Source organism: Pleuronectes platessa, chromosome 12 (genome assembly GCF_947347685.1).
Source record: "Pleuronectes platessa chromosome 12, fPlePla1.1, whole genome shotgun sequence".
Lineage (NCBI taxonomy): Eukaryota > Metazoa > Chordata > Actinopteri > Pleuronectiformes > Pleuronectidae > Pleuronectes > Pleuronectes platessa.
Window position 1 is genome coordinate 7677865 of NC_070637.1, and position 23919 is coordinate 7701783.

The 23919-nt window shown below is 40.9% G+C and overlaps 1 protein-coding gene across 3 annotated transcripts in view; it reads right to left on the reverse strand.

Moving 5' to 3' along the window:
* Positions 1-23919, reverse strand: part of dntt (deoxynucleotidyltransferase, terminal) — a 99883-nt gene that overhangs the window by 58237 nt on the left and 17727 nt on the right. For all 3 annotated transcript variants that reach the window (XM_053435870.1, XM_053435871.1, XM_053435872.1), the window contains 5 exons: positions 22030-22204; positions 18631-18741; positions 5805-5975; positions 1250-1321; positions 934-1057 (listed from right to left, as the gene is read on the reverse strand). In XM_053435870.1, coding sequence (XP_053291845.1) covers positions 934-1057; positions 1250-1321; positions 5805-5975; positions 18631-18741; positions 22030-22113 — 562 coding nt within the window. In that variant the 5' untranslated portion in view covers positions 22114-22204. The remainder of the gene's footprint in view (positions 1-933; positions 1058-1249; positions 1322-5804; positions 5976-18630; positions 18742-22029; positions 22205-23919) is intronic.

Below are 23919 nucleotides of genomic sequence, written 5' to 3' on the forward strand. Positions count from 1 at the left end.
CATCACAGCCAATAGTGGTTGTGATATTTCAGTCTGGACCCAAGTAGCTCGGTTTCCTAGTGTTTCACTGAAGTAAACAACAAACTGGTGAGGCCAATTTGTGGGGAACTATCAGTTTGACACAGACAATGTTTTACAGGCAAGTAGAATTTTGGAAGGAGCCTTGTTGCAGCTGTGTAGATGCTAGAATGATACTGAAGATACTGAAACGCAACTGGATACTGCATATAAAAAATGTCAGTGGTTCTCTCTGACCTGTGATGAAATGAAAGATAAGAAATACAGACCTCATTAGATGACTGATGGAAGGAATTACTGACTTCACTATTAAAGGTGCAGATTTGTTCTAAAACAAATCGGAAATCAGATCCTTCACCAAAGACAAAAAGTTACAACTATCATCATCAGAGGTTAGTGCGATACTTTTTTCAAAATGTAATCAATAACTTAGTAGAGCCCATGAAGGCGTGGCAATCAAAATAACATTTGGCAGGAGAAAGTTTCCCCACCCCTGCGTAACGTGTACCATTAACATGCTATACAAGTTTTAACACTGTGAGCAGCCTCACATCGACGTGGCGTTCATGGAGTGCTCTGGTTCGTGCTCTGCCCAGCTGATTGATGAGTGCTAATTCCACAGCAGGCATTCCACTTCATAGTCACTATTCATTGGTTTTTATTAAAAAATACCCCTGCTGCCTTTTGCATTATGTTTTCACTGTAAACTCCCTGCTGGTCACATCTCATCTCACTTTTAGAGGAAACGCATTACAGCTAACAAATCACATGAGAAACCTCCTATGGGAGCGAAAAGAACCAAAAAAAAGAGCTCTGAATGAGATGTAGGCCTTTTCTGAGAAGCAAATTCAAGTTGTATTTTTCAGTCTATCGTCTGTGGAGTGTCAGAGTGGAGAGGGCGAAATGTAGATGTACCTGTTTGCTGCATCTGGTTGAGATGGATGCTGGGCTCTGTCAGGATGCCGCTGAATGAGCGCAGCCCTCTGCGGTACCACTTCTCCGCCGTCTTCGGTCCAACCCCAAACACACTTGTGAACAGCTGGCAGGAAACGAGGTAAGGACGTAATCAAGAAGACATGCTCTGAAATGACAGGCTCTCCTCGGAAGGAGTCAGCTTTTAAAGTTGTTCAAGAGCTTTATGTCCTGAAGAGACGGCAAATGTCGATCATCACAGCGAGTTGAAAGCACCAGAATAGAGAAAGCACACAAATGTTATTTTTCATCTACTGACCTTCAGTGTTTGATACCTTTCATCAGACAGTATTCTCTCTACTTCAAACGAACGGCCATATTGAAGAATATCCTGCAACATATAAAAGTAAATGATGTGAAAACACTGGTGGAATCAGCATCTTCTTGTTTTCCACTTTGTTTCTGTTCCATCAGCGATTAACAATTGGTCCAAATTGCTGGACATTTTCAAGCAGTTTCCACGGAAATCAGGTTTTCTCATTTCCATTCCTTTTGAAGAAATAATGACTCTGCTGTTGTGAAACCTGGGATTAATACAGATTTTATAGCATTCATAAAAAGCCCAGGGTAATGTTTTCCCCAGCTTTTATCGTTTGTTATGAAACAACTATGTCTGCCTTACTGAGCGGAGCCCAAGTAATTTGCTGGTCAAGTTTTAACTGTCTTCATTATGTGAAGGTGTAAACTCAGACAGCAGTTCACTGGTTAATTCCCACCATCCCCCGAGGGGACATTTTTAAAGTTGTTAGTGTCAAAAATGAGCCTGCATCTTTGTGCTTTACAACAACTATGCATTTGCATTTCAAGCTTGTGCATGGAGTGATGGCATCTAGTTCCAATGAACCAGTGAACCTAAGATCTAGACTGTGAGTACAGTGCAGATTAAAGCAGCCTCCAGTGCTCAATGATGCATCCGCCCGTCCACCTCTGCTTTTCAACCCTCCAGCTAAGGCCAACCTCAAACGCAAGGATAATTCTTCAACACACTCCCTGCGCCGCGGGAGATGCACTTCTTCACGTGCACAATGCTCCCTCTCACGCGCACGCACGCATACACACAGAAAATACATGCTATCTATTCATCACCAACTCTGCCTCAGTGCTCCCAGACTTTCATGTCAGTAGGTTTATATCTTTTCCCCACTTTGGATGCTCGATAAGCAGCGAGCGGTTCAGTCGCTGCTGACAGTGTCACTCCGATGTTCAAAGGCACATCAGGCGTTTTGTTTTTACTCTGTTTGGTTTCACTTTGTTTCTCGTGTCATGTCATCTTCTTGTTTTGAGCCGCGATCTGTTCAAAGAGACAACCTAACCACAAAAAAACAAACAAACCAAAAAAACAAACTCACCGCTGGGCGTACGTCTGAGTTGTGTAAGAACAACAAGAGGGAGAGGTCACTCACTGGCAGGCTAATTTGGCCTCTCTGGTACATTTATATTATTTTGATGAGTAAATCAGCCTCGGTGGTGAGAGATGTGACAGATTGTGAAGCCTGCTCCGAGAACCGCTGTGTGTGTGTGTTGGGTTTAATGTGTCAGTGAGTTAGACTGCAGGGCTCACCTTGTTTTCTCCTACAGGGATTCACCGTTCTCTCCAAACAAACATTTTTCAACACTTTCCCTGACAACCTGCCACGATGTCTGCCCTGAGCTCCACTGTAGGTGATGGGATGATTGCCCAGTGACCCAATAAGAGGCTTTTTTCTCCCTCAGAAGATGAAGTAAGTTTGTGTGACGCCTGTCAGTATGTGTGCTCATGTGTGAGCATCGAGTGTGGCAAGTTTGTGTGTCTGTGCGGGACTTGAAATTTCAAAACTATTCTTAATACTTTTTTGAAAGATTGAATGTTATGTCATATCTTCTTTTTTTTACCTTCAGTAGCTCAGGGCAAATGAGTTCTGTAAGATGAAATTCCACTTCAATGTCCAGAGAGCATATTTGTGCAGATTCAGAAAGATTCAGCTACACTCTTCTTGACAGAAAACAAACTAAAAAGCCTAAAATTTAAAGGGAATACTGCACCATCAAAATATCTAAATAAAATATCAAAAAAAAATCATTCAATGTCAAATGTGCTAAGTACGACCTGCCAAATAGTTATTCTTTCTTTTATTGCAGCTAAGACCTCAAGGGCAGTTTCAGGGACACATACTCAGTTTATTAAGTACTGTGCAGCACTAGAGGCACAAGGGGCTTGGTCTCCTGTTACAACACTCCCACAGACCCCTGACAGTACCTGCTCTGTGGAGGACAGATGTCCCAGATCTAAGCCCAAAAGTTTCGGTAAACATATCACACGCGTGTATCTAATACATTGGATGCTTTACTCAGTAAAAACAAAATCTGACCCTACTAATACTATTTGTCCCTTCAAAGCAACTGGTAGTTGTTTTCATATGTTCTGGGAGTGTGCAGCAGAGTTTGGATTCAGGGACAGGGTTGTGTCTAACCTCTCCAAGGTGTGTGAGATCAAGGGGCCTATATTGCCTATTGAACTCTTTGAGAATTAGTTGACAAAATTGGGCTTTGCTTGACCTGAAAACATCCCAGCACTATCAGTGGGGCTTACAGCAGCGAAAGAACTGGTTGCTACATGTTGCCAGCTTCGCTACTGCCTCTCTTCCTCACACTGTGTACATGTCAGTTATAAAGGCCTACTCTCTGTGAACCTCAAAAGTATTTTGCAGTGAAGTCCATGCGATTTTACATTTGTTATTTCCATGTTTTATGTTTTGTGTCGTAACATATTATGTTAAATGAGTTACAAACACCCATTTCCCTCGCATTTACAAGGATTTACAGTATTTAACAATGGTTTCTCTTACTGTTCAACTAACTGCAATAAAGAAATGTGTTTATTCAACACTTAGTATTTTCTAACTTACTTTCTGATGATTATATAAATAGGTACATTGGTTTTAAAGAACTGTACATTTTAAAACAAATTATTCTGTAAAAAAAGATAATAATTAATTATAGAGGTATTATCTCTATAGTATAGTAGAGGTAAGTCACATATAGCTGAAGGATTGATGTGTTCCTCATACTCCTGCTAATCAGGTTTGTTGATATACTGTTGTTATACTGTATTAAGCGGGTCAATATTAAATGTGAAAAGGGCTTTAATAAACTGCTAAGTTGTCAGTTTTATTATTTCCCAGTGAAATTTGTCAGGTCTGTCAGTGTTGCAGCTCTTCATATCCCTCTGTAGTGAAAGTCCATGAAGGTCATGGTTTACTGCTACATTAAACAGCCATCTCTATAGTTTTTACTGTTTGAGCTCAATAATCACATCAACTGCATTTAGTATTACAGCTGACAATGCAATTTTTCTGAAACTATTGAGATTGGCTGACTCCCTTCAAGGCAGGCTCTGACTTTAGACAGTTTCACAACAGTGTGAAAATAAAGTTCAAGAGACCAGAAAGTTGTGTGATGCAGGTAATCCATACAGTAAACACAACATCCCTTACGTTTTGCAATAATAGATTTAAGATCTCTCCTTGTATGAGAATTATGTCAACTCCTGAACTTGTTACAGTCCCAGGGTATGTTGTCAGAAGACTGTAAGAGAAATCTTGAAGGAGTGAAGGAGTTAAGTACTGTCTTTGCAAAATTAATATTATAATCTTACATCTTCATGTGGCCGCCTTGCAGATATACTCAGTGTTCTGATAGAAATATGTGGTGGATCAAGATGCTCTTCCTCTGACTTTACTCAATGGGCCTGATCTACTAAGATCCCACATAAAGAGTGCTAAATTGCGTGTGTATTATGACAGATTGCACGTTTGGTTGATGGGCGTTTTGCGGATGATCTACTAAAAATGATTGCGCAAATGATAGCAGGTGCAATCATGGGGGAGGCAGTAGTATTTGAAGGAGTGTTTTGCGTGCGTTACTGGTCTCCGCAATGGAGCATTACGGAGAGCAGAGTGACCGCTACGCAAAGCGAAAGTTAAAACCATGGAATTTGAGGTGTTAGTGGAAGAGGCAAACAAACATGTTGTTGAGCTACAGCCAAAGAATATTGATATAATTCAAAGATATAAATCAGGGAGAAAGTAAACGCTCTGGGTAAATCAAAATATGATAAAATTAAGAGAAGATGGAAGGCAAATAAACCAGGTTGGGGGGGGGGGGGGGGGGGGCTGTGGAATAGATGTTTCTGACTGGCAGCAGGTGCAGTTCACTTTCTGAAAAAAAAACATTCTCACTGTCTTCTTCCTGCCGTCTCCTCCTCACCAGAATAACTGCAGCCATCTGTGTGCAACGCTGTGCCGATTAGCACCTACCTTTCAAATGTATTAATAAAGACGCAGTCACAATCACCGCAATGTGTCTGCTTAATTAAAGTGCTTGAATCTACTCTGTCTTGCCCACTCGGGTAGAAACGCCCGATAATGCATATTCATTGAGGCGAAAGTACTAAATAGACAGTGTTATTCTGCACGCTGTCCTCAGTGTGCTCCGCTAGTTGATCAGCTTGCATGTTTTTTTGCAGGTGTAATAAAGTTTGCACACGTGTTCACAGGCGCAAACCTTTAGTAGAACAAGCCCCAAAGTGCTGTGATCATGGATTAGAGAGGCTCCAAAAATATTAAATGAAAAAAGTAAAATAACCATAATATTTCCATTACAATAATCAAACCCAGAAGGCAGCAAAGATTTGCAGTCATTAATGCTGTGAGAGGCTGACAAGAGTTTAGCACTTTAATGCATTAAAAAAAACGTTCTCATATGGTTAATAAACACAATTGTTTCAGCAACACATGATATGGATGGATTGGCTGACAGTGCTCTATAGGCCTTACCTCTAGGACCGCCTTAGTATGTTCTCCGAGGCAGGGCAGATCCTGAACCTCCCCCAGAGAGCCCACCACACTGGGCAGACTCTTCAGGACCGAAGCAGCTCTCCTGAAGGCCAGACATGGGCCTTCAATCTCGCTGAATTCATAGCTCTGTGCCATGACTTCAAACGCATCCTATTGGGAGAGGCAGACAAGGACAGGTGAAGGGATGTAGAAGAATAATAGAAGAGAGCAGCTTAAAGCAAAAATACACATTATTTTATGAGTCATCGATTCTTTGGAGTATTGACACAAAGGAAAGGCAAAGAAAGCCAAGCAACTAAAGGCAGACTGAGCAAAAATGTGTCAGGTGTGCATTCACATGTGAGATGCAGTGACACGGACAGGAAACCAGACAGGAACGGAACTCCCTCCAGTTCCGTCCTCCCTCCTCGACCCCCCCCCCCCCCCCCCACCCCCACTATTTCCTGTGAAATTGGTGAAATGTACGAAAACATGTCAAAGAAGGTGAAAAAAATCAAATCCATATCCAGGCCAAAATGGAAAGTGTTCTTTCATTGCCCATGTCCCGTTCTTCCACTGAGTTTTGTAAATTAAGCATTTGAAGAGAGGATGAAAAAGGTGTGGTGGCTCTTTTTATGCAATGCACTTGAATTAATTGATCGAAACAATTTATCTACATATAAATCAATAGGAAAAATAGTTGATCATTTCATTCCTAATCAACCAAATAGGGAGATATGTTTATATTTTGAATAGCTTGCTTCCACTGCCCAAATTTGACCAAAAACTTAAAGATCAATGAACATCTGAGATTGAGCAAAAGGTAAATCAGTCAGACTAATGACAACAGAATCATAGAAGTTTCATATTACCACAATGTTTTAACATTGTGTAGCTCTGTAAAATTGCTTTTAATGGAGATGTAAATTAGGCATTTGAATTAAGTATCACTTATTCTTCATTAAATAATTATTTCATTTTAATAAATATAGGCAAAAAAGAAACGATTAACTTCATTATGTGTTAGATTCAGTAACATTGTATTAAATATATGGATTTTGTCAAAATCCATTTGGTATGTTTTAAAATATCCTGGTACAGCTCAGAGAAACAAATAAAATGACCATTACTACTGGGGACCATTCCACATCATTTACATTCCCATTTTAAGCAATGGCCTCCTATTGTCTGGAAACCACTTGACTGTCACTCTAACATTGGCATGCAGCTGAACATGTGGCGCCGTGTTCAGCTCGACCGCTTCACGGTTTGCTGCCGCTGAAGAGATGAGCTACTGTTGCGGAACGAAGTGGAGGAAAACATGTCACCACAGGAGAGCTGGATCATCAGTACTGCCATTCATTAGCCAGGTATAATATTTGTATGTGGGTTATGAAAAAACATTTGAAATGAGATTGCTGTCTGAGTGTCTCTGAGATGGGAGCAGGTTGGTGCAGTGAGAGCTGAAGAGCTGCAGGTTCCAGGAGAACTTCCATCATTTCTATAGAAAAATACAAGCTGGGCTTTATTGAAGCAAGAATATGAAATCCTAACTGAAACAACCAAGAGGTTTTTAGCATTTAGCTTAGCATTGAACATCAACAAAAAAGGCCTTAAAAATTAACAGTTGATAAAAACTGTACAGTACAGTATGGGAAACATGTAGCCAAGCTTATCAAAAAGAATTATCTAATGATTATAACATTTTACTCATTTGACTAAGAGGGACACAAATGTCTGTGTGTCCCTCTATGAAAACGTATTTGAATGCTGTTTGTAATAATATGTCTATTGAGTCACTTTAAATGCAACAATGGTAATGATGCCAAGCTGCTTCTTGCATAAATCTGAGTTTTGTGCAACAAATACTTAAGAGGTGATTTGATATATAATGGTTCAGTGTGTACGATTTAAAATGATCTATCGGCAGGAATTGGATATAAAATAATCCTAGTGATGTTTTCACTAGTGTGTCTCATCTAAATTATACCCACTGTTTCTCTGAAATGTTTATACTTTATATTTACATTGGGAGCAGGTCGTCATTACGGAGGCCGGCACGTTTTTTATAGTGTCCAATCTGGACAAACTAAACACCTTTGACTTTTTGTGACAACTGAAGGCTACCACTAGTTCTCTTACATGTTTTGAAGTGAAGGATGAGATGAGGGGTATTCAGCTGCGACATGCAACTTCACCACTAGATGTCAGTATATTCTACACACTGAACCTTTAACATCACCTGTTTTTTCTACAAAAGGCCCAAAAATTATTAAATCATTACATAGAAATCTTGCAGCAATAGCACCTTCATTAAGTATACATACCTGTATTTTATTTGATGATTCACACGGCAACATTTGTGTACTGAAAGTTTGGCTGCTTGTGGAAATGTATTTATTGGAACTAGTACAGTGCCTGTTTGGAACGGGCTGTTTGCTTGGCTTGCGGTAATGCTGGTTGCAGATTTTTTTTCTTCAGAAAACAGAACCCAAACTGAGGAATGAGTTCTCATTGCCCTTCCATGATCACACTGTTGTCGTGAACGTACTGTTGCTGTGATCAACAATATCTCTTCCGTTCAGGAATCCCAGGGCTGGTTGCCTTTCAAAGGTTATTAATATTGACTTGTATGCAAGCCACACACATACAGACACAAATTCTGGGAACCAGTAGATGATGATAGAAAGAGGTTTCATCCGACCATGGGCAAATGTGTTAAAAGCTGTTCATCAGAGCTGTTCTGGGACAGAAACAGTTAAGAACAAGCTTGAGAGAAAAGTTGAATTACTGCATGACTTTTTTCTCTTTTGGATTAATGTTGTTGGCTTTTTTCTTTTACTAAAACTGTCAGAAAGAACATCTCATTCTTCTTTTGATAAAACTCAGTGCCTTCATTGCCCACAATGAAACTTAACCACAAATAGCTGCTGCAGCCTGGAGCCACTGATCTCCAGCAGAGATGAGGAGGTCTGGTCAGCTCACTTCCCTAATGCTACACCCCGGGTTTTACCTCCCATCTTCAAACATGTAGACTTCAGCAACAACCACCACTGATAAACAGACTTTGAAGTGAACAAACATTGAAGTTTGATTTATGTTCTGTTTGGTCCAACAATTTCTGAGAAACATATACAGGGCACTGATGTTTGATTCACTTCGAGACCTTCACTTATAACCAACCAACCTTTTCAGACTGGAAAGGTATCGTACATTAGTCACACAAGAGAGTTTGAATTAAAGTCTGAAAAATATAGGTTACTGAGCGTCATGTGAGCCATGACGGTGTTACAGGGAATCAAAATGCACATGCCCGGACTCTGCAAGCCACATAAAATTAGGAAAAGCATTCAGGTGAGGGTTGATGTCTTGGTTTTTCTGTTTTGCATCTGTCGCGTGTAAGAAACCTAATCAACTTGCCCACTCAATCAAAGTAAATCCTCATTCTCAGCATTCTTTCACCAGGGAGCTGGCAGAAAAAACTCTGCAGAATGTCCACAGCCACTGAACCAGACATTTGTGTTCTCACATTCAGCCACATCCTCAGTCCAGTGCACGTCTAAAAGCCATTTTAGTAAATAGATAGCAATGGAAAATTGCAGGTGTTTCTAATGCTCTGCTGTCACGATGCAACCAAAGAAGACCATTTGATTCTCAATAGGTTTGACACTATAAGCACATGTTTTACATTTAATTCAACATTACTAACAACACATTTTGCAACAAAGTGTGTAGTATCATCTCTTAAACCGCTTAGTCTGTAATCGCTTGTGACATTTTGGTCCGCATTTCATATAATGCCAACCCTAGCATGATGCTACTCTGCCCTGGATGTAATGCATGAATTAGTTATGTTTAAGAACAATAATAGCAAAACTAGAAATTCACATCAGGGAAATACCATACAGTTAATGAACCACTCTGCCATGGCACAAGTGCCTGAAAGACAAATAGTGAAATGCTACTACTGGGACTGAAAGGTCTAGATCCATGACGTGGACTTGGTGCAGCCCGGTGTGCCCAATGCTCAGGACAAACTCAGACATATCCATGCCTCCGTTTCCTCTCCTCTCGCAGAGACACAATCTGAGATCATTGCAGCAGCCACAGTCCTGTGCAGACGTGCAGCCTCAGGTCAGTGAGCAGCAGGCTCCAGTCCGGCTCACCCAGGAGACGCACTGACCCGTTTTCAGCAGCAAATAGAATGAGAGCTCCCTTTACATCGCAGCAAGCACACACACACACTTGCATACAATTACACACATGCACACACATAGGCAGACACAGCCAGTTGGGTTCTCCTCACAGCACGATACAAATAGGAGAAGCAGGCTTATAACTGGATAGGTGATAGGGCGTGCTTGTGTAGTTTCAAGTGTGTAGTGTGCAGAGTGTGTTGCAAAAAGTCTGTCTGGAAGCCACACTAATAAAAACCAGAGGGTAAACCGTGGATTATCAAAAAAAGATGATCTAGTACATAATACACAATAACAAGAATCTCTGGCAATGTGAAGCCAGTACATGGTTCTCTATGGAGGACAAAAAGAACCGATTAGCATTCATGCCTTTCCATCCCTGTCTTTGACCTCAGCTATACCTAGATATACCTATATAGATAAGTAGTATAAAATCTGAAAACTATAAATAAGACAGGAAATCAGAAATAAAAAAAAACTTTGCAACATTTCTATGCAGGTTGTAAATTTGGAATTGTACGGTAAATATCTCTTGAAACAACTTAATGATGGCATGTATCTTTGAATCAGGAGTTATTTCACTGATACTACAAACCAACCAAATCGAATCCCAGTGCAGATTTTGGTGCCTGAGCTCTGTGGTGAAATAGTTGCTTTGTTTAAAGGCAACATAAACATCGCAGCACAAGCTTAGTTAAACCCCAAAAAACAACTGATACCCAACACTACAAATTATGTTAATCACCTGGCCTGTAAAAATAAGACCCGACACCACATACACACACAATCACACACGCACACACACACACACACACACACACAAACACACACACACACACACACACACACACACACACACACACACACACACACACACACGCACACACACACCCGCTGCAGCCAGTCTGTTAGCTGTCAAGTTGTCGTAGCAACTGCATGAATTCTGCGCTCCGGGCTGGAAACCCACTCTCTATATGCATTTATCTAATTAATGAGGAGTTAAGGCTGGTAGTGGGACTTGGTGCGTGGGGACGTTGATGTAGCACGCCGATTTACCCCCTGCCATCGGATATCACGGACATGCCTGCGAGTCCTGTTCGCACAGCAGCCAGTCTCACCGCATGTGCAAAATGAAACCATGAAAGGAGGTCAGAGAACCCACGGAGAAGATTTTTAATAAGATTAACAGCTAGGAGATGAATTGTATCCATCACTTATCTGATGAATATGGGGACATAAATGGGATTTTTTTTTTTCTTCATGGAATGTAATAATTTATCTTAAATGAAGAAACTGGGGGTAGCTCATTTGATTTGAAAAACACCTTCAGAGAAAAGTTAACTGCATTTTAACATGAAATTGCGGTCAGCAAGTTAAACAAGTACAGAAGAAGCAGCAACGTGAGACATTTCTGATCTTTGTATCTTTTTGTTTGTTGGTTATTTAAGTTGTGAATGTTAACACCACTGGGGGATGCCTTTAAGGTTCAGTGCTCCAATACCCCATCCACACATCTCCTCATCCGTGGCATGGCTGCTACTAACTGCATTGGAGGCCTTGTGCTGCAGGGAAGCAAATTCACAATGTTAAGCCTTTTTCTCTCTACACCTCTTTCTTCCACTGACTTTCTTTTCCTCCCCTCATTAGTCGAGCAAACTGTATGTTGTGTCTTTCTGGCACACTCCTCTGTGTCTATGGGCACGTGTGTGTTTGTTGCCATAAGAGAAAAGGAATTCAATGCTGCGTGTCAATCAGCCAAGACACAAATGTCAATTTTTGTGTCGGCATGCGCTAGGCTTATGGTAAAATAATGACAGCAGAAGTCTCAAGGCAGATAAAAAAAAAAAAAAATGGCGAGGGAGGAAGCTTGACTTCTGTGTGTACTCTGTATTTTTCAGTCGCAGCGAGAGCAAGACAGCAAGACAGCAAGAGACAACCAAAGTGAGAGAGCGCACAGCGTGAATGGCAGGGACAAGCGGTACAGGAGTGAAAGAGTGCGAGGCAGAGATGGTGAGGGATGAGGGATAAAGAGGGAGCAGGGAGGAATAAATCAATAGTGCATGGCTTTGGGATGAAGGGCCGTTTGCTGCCAGTGTGTGATTGACACCTCACTGGGGTGCTGTTTCTGAGATGATGCTCATCCTCGCTTCCTGATCCTGACACCTCCCTGCACCACCTACTTCCTCCTCCTCCTCCAGCACACCCTGTTGCCCTGGAAGCTCCTCTCCTCCTCTACATCCTGAAAGCATTGCAGGCTGTTTCCTCCTTTTGTGTGCGCAAACAGCAGTGCACGTTGATACACACAGAACATTTAAAGCCCCCGAGTATGTGCTTCCTTCCTACATTGTGTGTTTGTGAGATGCATTGTTGTGGTTGACTGAAGTTTTTTTTGGATGAGGTTAAAATTGTATCTGCTCATTGCCAGTCATTGGGTAAGACTTCCAAATCAAGCATTGAATTCCACTTAAAATGTTAATGTTGAGCGAATCCTCTCCTTGCTTAAACGCCATAATTAAAGCTCAGATATGAGAGCGCTATCAATATGTCATGCAATTCTCACCGAGAAGGTGAGGTAAGAAGTGTATTCCCACAACAATTCTTGTTAGTGCAGTTACTACAGAGCCAGGATCCTGATGCCACATCCTGTCATCCACAAGCTTCTCTTTTTTTACTTTTATCAAATATATTCGTCCATGCTTGTACCTTGTTCTCATTGATAGATGTTGTCTTACAATATGTGAGGGTTAAACAAAGAGACTTCCATGGCCCATTCAGCCTTTAAAGAAAAAAGATAGCTGATTAGAAAAAGAAAAAGTGTGCATATACATATATACACATATACATGCATATACATATTTAAACACATATACATATACATATCCACATGTAGACACCTTCTTATAAATGCACATACATGCATGTTAAAACAAATTAATATGCAACTCAACTTCTCTGTTGGGTCAGAGATGACGTTTCATTTAGTTTGTGTAATCGCAGTATTCAGTACATCTTCTCCATCTTATTTCTGCTGTACATCTTTGATTCCTAATTATATATGTTATAATTTCCATGGTGTGTACTTAATTAAATAGATCTTTCTATTTTTGTATTTGAAAGTGGCTACAGTAAATCGTTATTCATTAAAAATGTATCAAAAGACAACATTAATCTATTTTGATGATTTGTCACAAAATCATGCATCAGAATAGCTGACTTGTTAGTTATGGAAAAGTGTAAAGCAATGTAAAAACAACACAATTCTTTATATAATATATTAGCAACTGCACTTGAAAAGTAATAACAACGAGTCAACAGAGCTTCATTTTACTAAGCTGAGTGATCTGTCTTACTATAGAAAAAAGTAATTTTTTTGTATAGTGGAAGTTCCGGACAGTTTAATGTCCGCTTTCATGGAAGTTACATTAGTGATATAGGGGAGACATCAAGGTCATCCAGTTTGAAATTATACTGGTAAAAGTTTCAAAGCCACACAAATCTTTATCTAAAATCATTTCAACTTCAGTACATACAAAATGTATACACAATCGTATTTGTATGTTATTCGTTGTGTTGCTATAGCAGAGTCCAGAATTTAAAGGAAACATATTATGCATATTCAGGTTGATAATTCTAATTTGGGTTATTACTGCAAAAGGTTCAAATACTCTAATGGTCAGAAAAAAATCTATTTCCTCACACTGTTCATTACTGCAGCTTCTCTTTTCATTCTCTCTCAGGTACCTTAGCTCCTGTCTCTTTAAGACCCCCTCCTGTAAAAACCCAGTCTGGTCAGATCGGCTATCTGGGCCACTCTATTGTGATTGATCAAATACTTCCAACATGTGCAGGAAATGGTGTCTTCCGTTCTTCTTTAAGCTGGCTTTGTTCATGGACATCCTGGACTTGCCACTAGGAGTGCACAAAGCAAATGTGGGTCATCGCAATGTCACGTGACAACAGGATGATGGACGTATCGGCCGGGCCAATGTCGAGGTGTTTCAGGAGCCTCATCACCAGCAGTGTTTCATGTCAGGCAGAATAGTTCCCTTTACTGTGGACTTTGGGCTTTTTAACATTCAGACCTTTTACATTTACAAAAAAATCATCCTTTAAGAGTCTAGTGTTGTGTTGGATTGGCTTCTTTTTCTTGGCAATGATACGAAAAGCTCAAAAAAAATTTAAACTGCAAACTATCTTGTGATGGGATCACACCAGCTACATGAATACTCTGTACTCATTAATTAAGTATTCACATCAACTAATCAGTAGTAGTAGTAATAGTTATGGTTGCTAGGTGACAGCACAGCATGTTCCAAAACTACTTTTTGGCCAAACACTGAACCATACTATTGTGGGACTGAGCCAGAGAATACTGTCTCCATTTTGTGTATTAAAGTGAGGGTATTTAAGAATGTCTCTATTTTTCTGGCATATGAACATCACTTTTGTTACCAATACACAAAAACAAATCTCACCAGGGTCCCTCACCTCTGCCATCAGACATGTTTCTCCTCTGACAACACTCATCACTACAACGCTGTCAACTGACAGCTCAAAAGCTAATGAGAGGCAGAGAACTTTCTTAAGAACATGTAATCACAACAATCTGCTGTCATCTATATTTAGCCACTTTAAAACACTTGACAGCATAACACACAAACAACTAATGATGGCATAATAACAGAATAAATGTGACTCCAGTATCGTGAAATCTCAATTATGAAATAATTCAAATTTTCAGAACTTGAATAATTACACAAGCTAATGCGATTTTCTTTTAATGTAAAAATCAATTATTTATTATTTTCCAAGTGTATGGAATACATTTTTATTCAGAGGGGGACACCCTTCCATAGAGTCTTCCACCTCAATTTCATTGCAAACATAAGCAATGATAACTTGAAATAATAACAATGCAAAATGAAGCATCCTTAAGCTTTGATTGAATCTCTCTCCTGTAGGGGAGAGCGGGGTAATGTGGGACATTTTTTACATTTGCTCCCCTCTAGGAGAGCTAAACTGATATATCAGTAAAAATTTACACATTTCCCATTAATTCAGGATGTTTTCTAGCAATGGAAATGATCAGAATGTCTTCAGGACAAAGGTCAGTTAAAATACAATGGTTTTAAAAAAAGTGGTCTTGTGTCCCACTTTACCCCAGCTACGGGGTAAAGTGGTTTTCCACTTTAAAACAACCATAACAACACATGTTGTAATAGTTCAAATCCCGACTGCTAGATTGACAACCACACATTTCGAAACTAATATCGGACTAGTAACAGAATCATGGGGATTGGCCAATTTGCACATTTATGATTATTATGATTCATGTGATCTCTTGCACACCCTAGCTTACCTGCACATTGTTTTTCTCTGCGTATTCAAATGCCAGTTCACGGCACTTAACTGGAGCAAGGCCATGGAACTGGTCAGCTAGTTGTTGTTGTGTTGTGTTTTACAAGCTCCTCCTCCATCTCATCTGTGAATATTCTCTTTACCTCAGCTACTGCACCCCAGGCTACTGATTTTACTTTCCCTTTCTCTTTTTCTTCATGAATCTTTTGAGGGTTGTCTTATCAATATTTCTATCCCTTCCAGCTTTTCTTAAGGACTTCTTTCCTTGCATGACCTCAGCGGCTACACTCTCCATCTCTGCGAGGGGTGTTTTGCCCCAGGTTGTCTTCCTGGTGTGTAGTTTCTTGGCATGATGGCTTTTCTACAATGTTTATGACATAAAAAATAAAACATATATAATGTAATATAACACTAAAATATGTTTAAGACTAAACTTAACTTGTGCTTCATGCTTCACAGCATTTGTCCCACTTTACCCCACAGCCACCGTTTTAGAAAAACTTCTCTTAGCAATTCAGGCTAATCTTCAGCTAGCATCAATCACATGGTTTTATATGTTGAAAGTTCACCACCATGTATGATATAAGTTTTTCTACCTGATTCAATTTGTTTTGACACAACAGTTGATTAAGTTCAAAGCAAGAACATTTACTTTTACATGAAAAAAACACATTTTTGTGAAAAAACATACTTTCCACAGCGCCAGCACCAACTTCTCCTTCATGGCAAGGGGGGAATGGGAGGGGCTTGAAAACATAATGGTCAAATGACCACAAATGTGTTCCGTTGCCTAGATACAGGGGGTGTCTCACATTACCTGATGTCCCACATTACCCCGCTCTCCCCTACTCACATTGATTTGGTCCACTTTTTTTCTCACTGCACCAAAACAACAAGTATGAGGACCCCAGTGATAAGAAAGGCAAATTTATATAAGACAGTAATGAAGTGTTTATGGAAATGTTCCACAAATGTGTCATCAGGTAAAGGCAACTCAGAGAGAGGAGCTGAGCACAGACAGGCAAGGATAGTCAGACAGAGGCCAAGACTCTCAGGTAAGTTTGTTAGTTTTTGTCTCCAAGTTATGACGTAAAAGCCCTCTTGTATTTAGACTTACTAAAGACATTGGTCGTGTTGTTGTGTTGAACTGTGGAGTTCGGAGTATAGAAAACACCTTATTTCTCTTCTGATGAGAGACTGTTCAGGGTTAGATCCAGGGAGAGAGCCAGGTGACAGGGGCTCATCATGAGGAGCCTATTGTCAGCCCCAGCACAGAGGATGGAGCCAGAGGCAGCGAAGATCATGAGGATCCCTCTCTCATCGGGTAATTCATACATCATCTAGAGTTTTTAGAGGGCTGGCAGGAAAAGCTTTGGAGAATGTCCAAAGCCTCTGACTCTGACATTTACCTGCTCACATGCAGCCCCTCAGGATCATTTCAGGAGATTTTAGGATTTAAGCGCATGTCTGAAAGCAGCTTACATCACAAAGCCATGGAGGCATACTAAATAACCACTAAACTATATTAATAAACCTGATCACAAATACAGACACATACATACAAACATTTCAAAATATCTCTGGGCACCTTCAAAAGATTCAAGCAGGCAGGAAGACAGATCAAGGATTGCATTTTGTGTATTAATCCCTTCGTCCTCATAAGCACTGTCACAGAACATCATGGGATTTTCTGTTGCCTATCTCTACAGAGAGACTTGCTTTATTATTGAGGTCCGAGGAAAATAAAAATGTTTGAAGTAGAAGAGTTTTACCTGTGGCTTTCAAAAGACCACATCTGGTGCAAACTCTCTTGTGTGGGAAAATGAGTTAATCATGGGGATAGAGAAATTGAGTGGGATCACTAATTATGGAGTTAATGCTGTGGAAGGAAAGAAAGAATAAGGCCCTGCCCAGGTGAGACGTGCGTGAGTGCTCCCATCTGTATGTAACAATGTGAACAAACGTGTGAGTGCATGCGTCTCAGTTTCAATAAATGCCTTCACTTGCACGGGTGAAAATGATTTTTGTTTGCACTTATCATGACTATCACTGGGAAATACAAAGTCATAATAAAGCAGAAGAGAAGCTTAAAGAGGCTCATCAGCAGGTGTTCACACTCTTAAACACACACACACACACACACACACACACACACTCACTTAGTCTTTAGAGTTCATTTTCCATAAAAAATGAAAATGAAAAATGAATGGAATACAAAGAGCAAACCAATGTTGTTCTGTTTATCTGTATGTTTTAATTTCTTCTTTAAATCAGGCTGAATGTTCCATGAGGTCACGGCTGAGGATTTCAATTTTAAAGTAATTACTGTTTTCATAACAGAATCATCTGTTGATTATTTGAGAATTCATTATTTTCAAGATGATTGCTTAGTTTTAAAATATTAGAAAATAATGAAAATGCCTCTCATAATCTCTCAGAGGCCACAGCGACGTTTCCAAATTAATTGTTTTCTTTCAACTAACAGACTAAAGCCCAAACAGCGTATTTAAAAATAAAAAAAGGAATTGCAGCAAAGCCTCACACCGATGAAGATGGATACTACAACAGTTTGTCATTAATGCACAATAAATGCTCTTTTGATTCATTCCTTTGTAGAAATGTAGGTCAAGTCTTTTAAAAAGTACCTCTCAAAACCACTGTGTGGTGGTTTATTGTTTGTGTGATTAATACACTGTCTGCACGTGCTATGGGCTACTTCCTATTTTCCGGTCTCTCACTGTGCACCTGCAGTTTCATCGCCATCATATCCTCTTTCTCTCAGGCTCATCAACATCTAAGCCAATCAGCCAATTAACCACTTCCCCATCTCCACGCATGAGTCTGAGTGCCTCTTCCTCATCGGCCCACCTCAGCCACCCCCCCCCCCCCCCCCCCCCCCCTCTCCCGATGCTTTCCACCAGATGGCAGAGGGACAAATCCATCATTGCTTGTGAGGAGTGTCACGTCTGTCACCCATCCTGGCGCAGCGCCTCGGGGCGTGTCCGTGCCAGCCCCTGAGCCAGGGATCATGGGCATGTCAGCTGTTGCACCTCCGATTGCCCCAGCTGCAGATGCTACTCATTTGCAGGTTAATGTATTTTTGGGGGAGTTGTGTCAGAGCGCTGGTGAGTGAAGCAAGCCAGCCGTCCAATTAGAGCAGAACAGATTATGGGGCTTTTTATATTTTGCACAGCTGGAGCTACAGCCGCAGGTGGGTGAACAAATAAAAGGTGCAGTTGCGTCCAGAGTGAGGTTAGAAAACCGTTTCTTACTGTGAAAGTCGCGTTGTAGTTTTCCGTGCTTGTCGGTCTCTGGCAGGCATATCGGGAAACTTTGACCTCAGGGGTGGGTGTAGAACTTTCTGGAAATGAGGCCACGGTGTCCTGTGTAAAAAAAGAAATAACTGCAGACCAGTGAACACATACATACACAGTCATATATTGTCATTATTTCTGAGCCTTTGCAAGTTATTGACAGGCTAAATGTGTGTAAGGTTTTTCCTGACTATTGCCGAAGCCGAGCATTCAAATTGAATTACATAAAAATGCAGCCATTTGCCTTTGAGAAGTTATTTTTATGACTGTGTGTCTCCAGGGCAACAGGCTAATGACACTCATCTCACAGTCTGGTGGAATCCAAATCCATTACACTACCTAACCCGTGGCATTACAAATCTGCTTGCCATCATCCAATTTGCCTCCTGTAAATTGCCTTTTCATTCTATGAAGAAATGGTTCCCCATTTGTAATATATGTGTCAAAAGGATTACCAATGTAATATTAATATTCTTGCAGACGATTAGAACTCACAAAAGAGAACATTATGTCCATAAAATTGCCCATGGAATAGGTGGGAGAATGATACAGAAAGGGGAGGAAGAGGAGGAAGAGGAAGATGACGCGATTGTCGCCACACCGTGTTGACTGGGATCGATGCTGCAGAGGGAACAGGAGTGTCTCAGAAAGATAATGAAAAGAGCTGGTACCTCTCACAGAGCTGGGCTGAATCAATCAGTAAGGGATTCATAAAATGTTCATCATTTATTCTTTGCCAGGAGCCCTTCCTGTTTTCCCCCCAAAAAACTGAATAAATGAATATATTTCATGGGACGATTTTTCTGCCAATCAAAAGTAAAACTGCCCTGGAAACTCCCTAACTGCACTGCTTGTAAATACAACAGGAGGTTCTCCCTCACTTTTCCACCTCAGCTGCAGTTTGTTTAATCCAATATGGGATTGTGCATCCATGGAGACGAGCGTCTGTGCATCAGCATGCAGAAGTTGCTTTTCCCATCTGGCCTTGGTTATTATACAGGCCCATAACTCTGTGGAAGCTCTGAGACCGATCAGATAGACAGAGAATCCCCTCCTGGCCTCCTCTCCAGTGTCCTCTCCACCTTTGCTGTACGACTTAGATGTAACTAATATGTGCAGTCTACATGCCGCAGCTTCATTTTTCCACACACCATCTGTCGAGATGAAATGGGAACCACTGTAAGCGTTGCAAGACCTCGCCCACTCCTGCACCCTCCTATAAACCGGAGAGGCACTCCAAGCCATCCATGATAATGGCTGTCACGCAGAGTGCACTCAGGTGGGCAGATGAAATCCTCCTGGGCTGCTGAGCAGGTCAAAGGTCACAGAGGCTCCACTTCTAAAGGGAGACTACGTGTCACTGCACACACAAACCTACACCTGGTCCTCTGCCATTTTCTCCGCTTGCATCAGATCACATTATCAATACGTTTTCCATAGCTACACAGTTAACATGCAATTTAACAATCCTGTTGATTGGCTCTGACTGCCTGAGGTCGGGGGGAGGCAGGAGCTGAAAGAATCAATTTGCTGCAATAAAAGGATTTAACTTATCTGAAAGGGTAACAAAAATCAATATGTGGCGGGCAATGTTGATAGTGTGGCGAGTCACGACAATTATACAAATGCATGGGAAACACTGAGAAATGTAAAAATAATTTCAGATCATTATGACATTAGAGAGCTAGCTAGTGAGGCCTAGGACACCGTTGTTTTCAAGTGGCTGCGTAGATGCACTCAGCTGCGTTCACATCCACACAGAGCCGTCCACTTGTGATCGCATCACACAAGATTGATGTCAATGCCAGCTCTGGACATGTCCCTGGTGTCCTTCTGAACTCTGAACTTTGGAGGCCATAGTGGCAAAGTGATCACAACATCATTCCTCCACATGCACAATGTTGTGAAGAGGATCTCTTCAAGGGTCCTCTAAAAGAGCAGACATTCCTCTTGTTTGGGCTGCACTGTACTGGCCCCTCAATTGATATTGAATTTTAAGATCATTTTACCCAAATCCAAAGCCCTTTCATTCATTTGTATTTATGACATAACAATGCATGCTCTAATACTGCGGCACACCCGGAACAGTTTCAAGCTTTGTTGCCAGTTTTAAAAATGTACTCAAGACAAAGCTGATTCAGAGAGGGCTTTGAGTGAGTGTAAGTGCATTTTTATGTCATCTAACCAATGAGTGAAGCCAGACACATGCTCCCAAGCTACATGCAAACTAAATCCTTGGCAAGGATTTCCTCTTATTTCCTTTAGCAGCATATTCTTCCATCTTCCCACCTCTCCACTTAAATAGGTTAAACATCTTCTCTGCAAGCCAAGAAGTAATGGCACATGCTACATTTCAAAGCATTTAAAGCTTAAAATTCCTCCCTGAATTCCTATAGAATATTTTTGACAAGGAAACACATTGAATTTCCAGACTGTCAAAAGGAGCTGCAGGCAAATGTGGCAGAGAAGTAGCTTGTATGGGGAACATTTTATCTCTATAGCTCTTTAAATGGATTCATCTCTCATAAAAAACAATCTCCTAGAAGCGCCACGCAGATAAATGCCACCGCGCATTACCTTGTTGGCTTCGAAGAGGAACAGCGTCACAAAACAAGCAGAGAAATGGGCTTTTGGTTACCCGGGGAGCTGGGTCAATAAATGCCAGCATGGCCTCGTTAGCCTCGTCACTTAATGATGCAGTCAACTCGAAGCATGCCACTGATGTGCCACGCTCGCGTGCTTATGTGGAAACAATGCCATTGCAATACAAAAACACTTGTGGGGTATTTCGCAGTCCCACACACAGTGAATGTCACTGTGACCATTAATGCCATCACAGGCAAGCATAACTCCGGGAGTTGAGTATTTTCCTCTTTCCGCTGTGGGAGGAAAGAGGAGATATATATATTTCTTTACTGTGGATCCATACGCCTCATAGTGCCATCCACAGGGGGAAATGTGTGTTTCAATGTGTTTCAGTTAGTGGGCTGCTCGGAACCCTGACATCCAGCTGATGGCTTTATTTGACACTCCCGTGCAATATGGGGGGAGTTTCTGTTGCTATCAGCAAGGTGAACTGAAGCACTATGAAAGAGACAGAGGGAGGTTAAATTTGTTCTCTCTGTCAGGGAGCTGACATTACACATTAGACATCATAGTTTTGCAGGGTGAAAGAAGTAGCTTATAACATATACACATATATTATTTTGAGGAATAACTTCAGAATATGCATTTCCTGTACAAAAGTTATAATTGATTCTTTCCTCAAATAATTAAATCTGACATGTCTAGCCGCCATTTCCAATTAAATAAATCCTGCCATATTGCTAACCCTATATCTGCATCGATACTACTAACCTGAACAAGATGTCTGGTCTCGACAGCAACAGGCCTCCCCTCTCTCATGCTGTCAGTGAACCAGCTGATGTCCAACACGTGCATGCTGGGTAAATTCTTCAGATCGCAGCCCTTCAGCCACGTCCACAGTGACAAAGCCTGGCTGTTCTCTGACACAACATGAGTGACCGCATCGCTGAGGAGAGAGTAGAAGAGACCTGTCAGAAGGGTCACGGCTCAGTGTGTGGTCTTGTTCAGGTCAGTCAAAGCTCAATGAATAAGGACACTTTTGAGTTCAAGGGGGCGGCAACAGAAGACACATAATTTTTACCTTTTAGGTTGGGAGAGTTCACTTTTAAGCAAAATGTTGCTTACTTGCACGTCAAGTCGATAGCGAAAAACCTCTGCTTATTGGATTCTGTAACATTTAATTTAATTTAACTTTAATATTTACTCTCCTTTTAGCTCGGGTTTGGTTCAGTTATGTGATCATTCTTTGTGCATTTGATTCCATGAGTGACTCTTTTACAAGAAGTCATGTGATCAACTGTCAATACAAACATTATGAGTATGTTATCAGCTTAAACACACCTGCCAGTTTGGTGTCACATGTTTCTCTAAGATATTTAATGACATTTAGTGAGGATTAGAAGTTGAGTTTTGATCAAAACATTGTTGTCTAATATTCATCAGGAGGTAACCACTGTTTTATTACATTTGACTGACAACAGCCCAGCACACACAAGCACAAATGTTAAAATGATCATTGGTGCACACAGGCATGCTACATCAAGACATCCTATTTCAAAAGCAGTGAGGGTTAGGGTTAGCACAGAAGCACAGATAAGAAACTCCCATGTGAAAGAACAAAAACTGTTCCAGCATTACATTTGGTTTCTATGCACAAGCAAATAACCTGATATGTGTTTCCAGGTCCTGAAGTATTTTTCTTCATGCAAAACATAAGCAGCTAAAAAACCTTGATTCCACATTTACTGATTGACAGGATACCATGAATTGTTTCTTTCACTGCTTGATTTCGTAACGTAAACCTTTCCTGTTTTGACCTTAGAAACCTTTGGAGAGTGAAAATGTTCAAGTGCGATTTTGAAAGCTCAAATCTCAGTATTATGATCTTACTCATGCTGTTTGGGGAACAGCTTGGGGTGAACAATCAGCACAGACCCTCAGTGTCACTCTCAACTGTTTGATAGCTGAGCGCTAAACTCATTCAACCAGTGCCTTCTATAGCTCTGCCGACACTTTCAACAGACAGTTTTTATCATGGCTTCCTCCCCTCTGCTTCCTTCAACAGTGTCTAAGTACCGTACCCAATCAGAGCGCCCAGCCGTACATAATTACCCTCTGCACACTCCTCCTCTTCCTCTCTCCTGCCGTGGGTAAATCAGCGGAAAGACTCCTTAAGGGGAGGTCCCAGCAGAGCTCAGGCTGAGGCCTAATTGACCAAATCACTGACAAAACTAATCCTCTATCTGCTTGGCATATCAGTCAGGCCGCTGATGGTCCATGTTTCTTTAATTTACAAAGAGATTGATAAATACATGGAATTCTCCAACCGACAGTTTGAGGGATTTAGGGGACACAAAAGATTCAAATTAAATTGTATGTCACAGTAATAGATATTTGGCTAAAGGGATGATTTCCTCTAAAACTGCTGAGGGGTTGAGTTGCAATGCTGGAACAAGATTGTAGATCTAAGGGGGTAAAAGCACTCTACGCTCGTGTCATGTTTACCAAGATATAAAATTCGAAATCATTATCTTAATGCGTAGCCACACAGAATGTAAAATGGCAGATTGACATGCAAATGAGGTAGAATGCAAGCCCAGCACCAGATTGAATCAGTGGGACTCAGCCCAGACACAAGGACAAGCTAAAGTCGATGGGCTT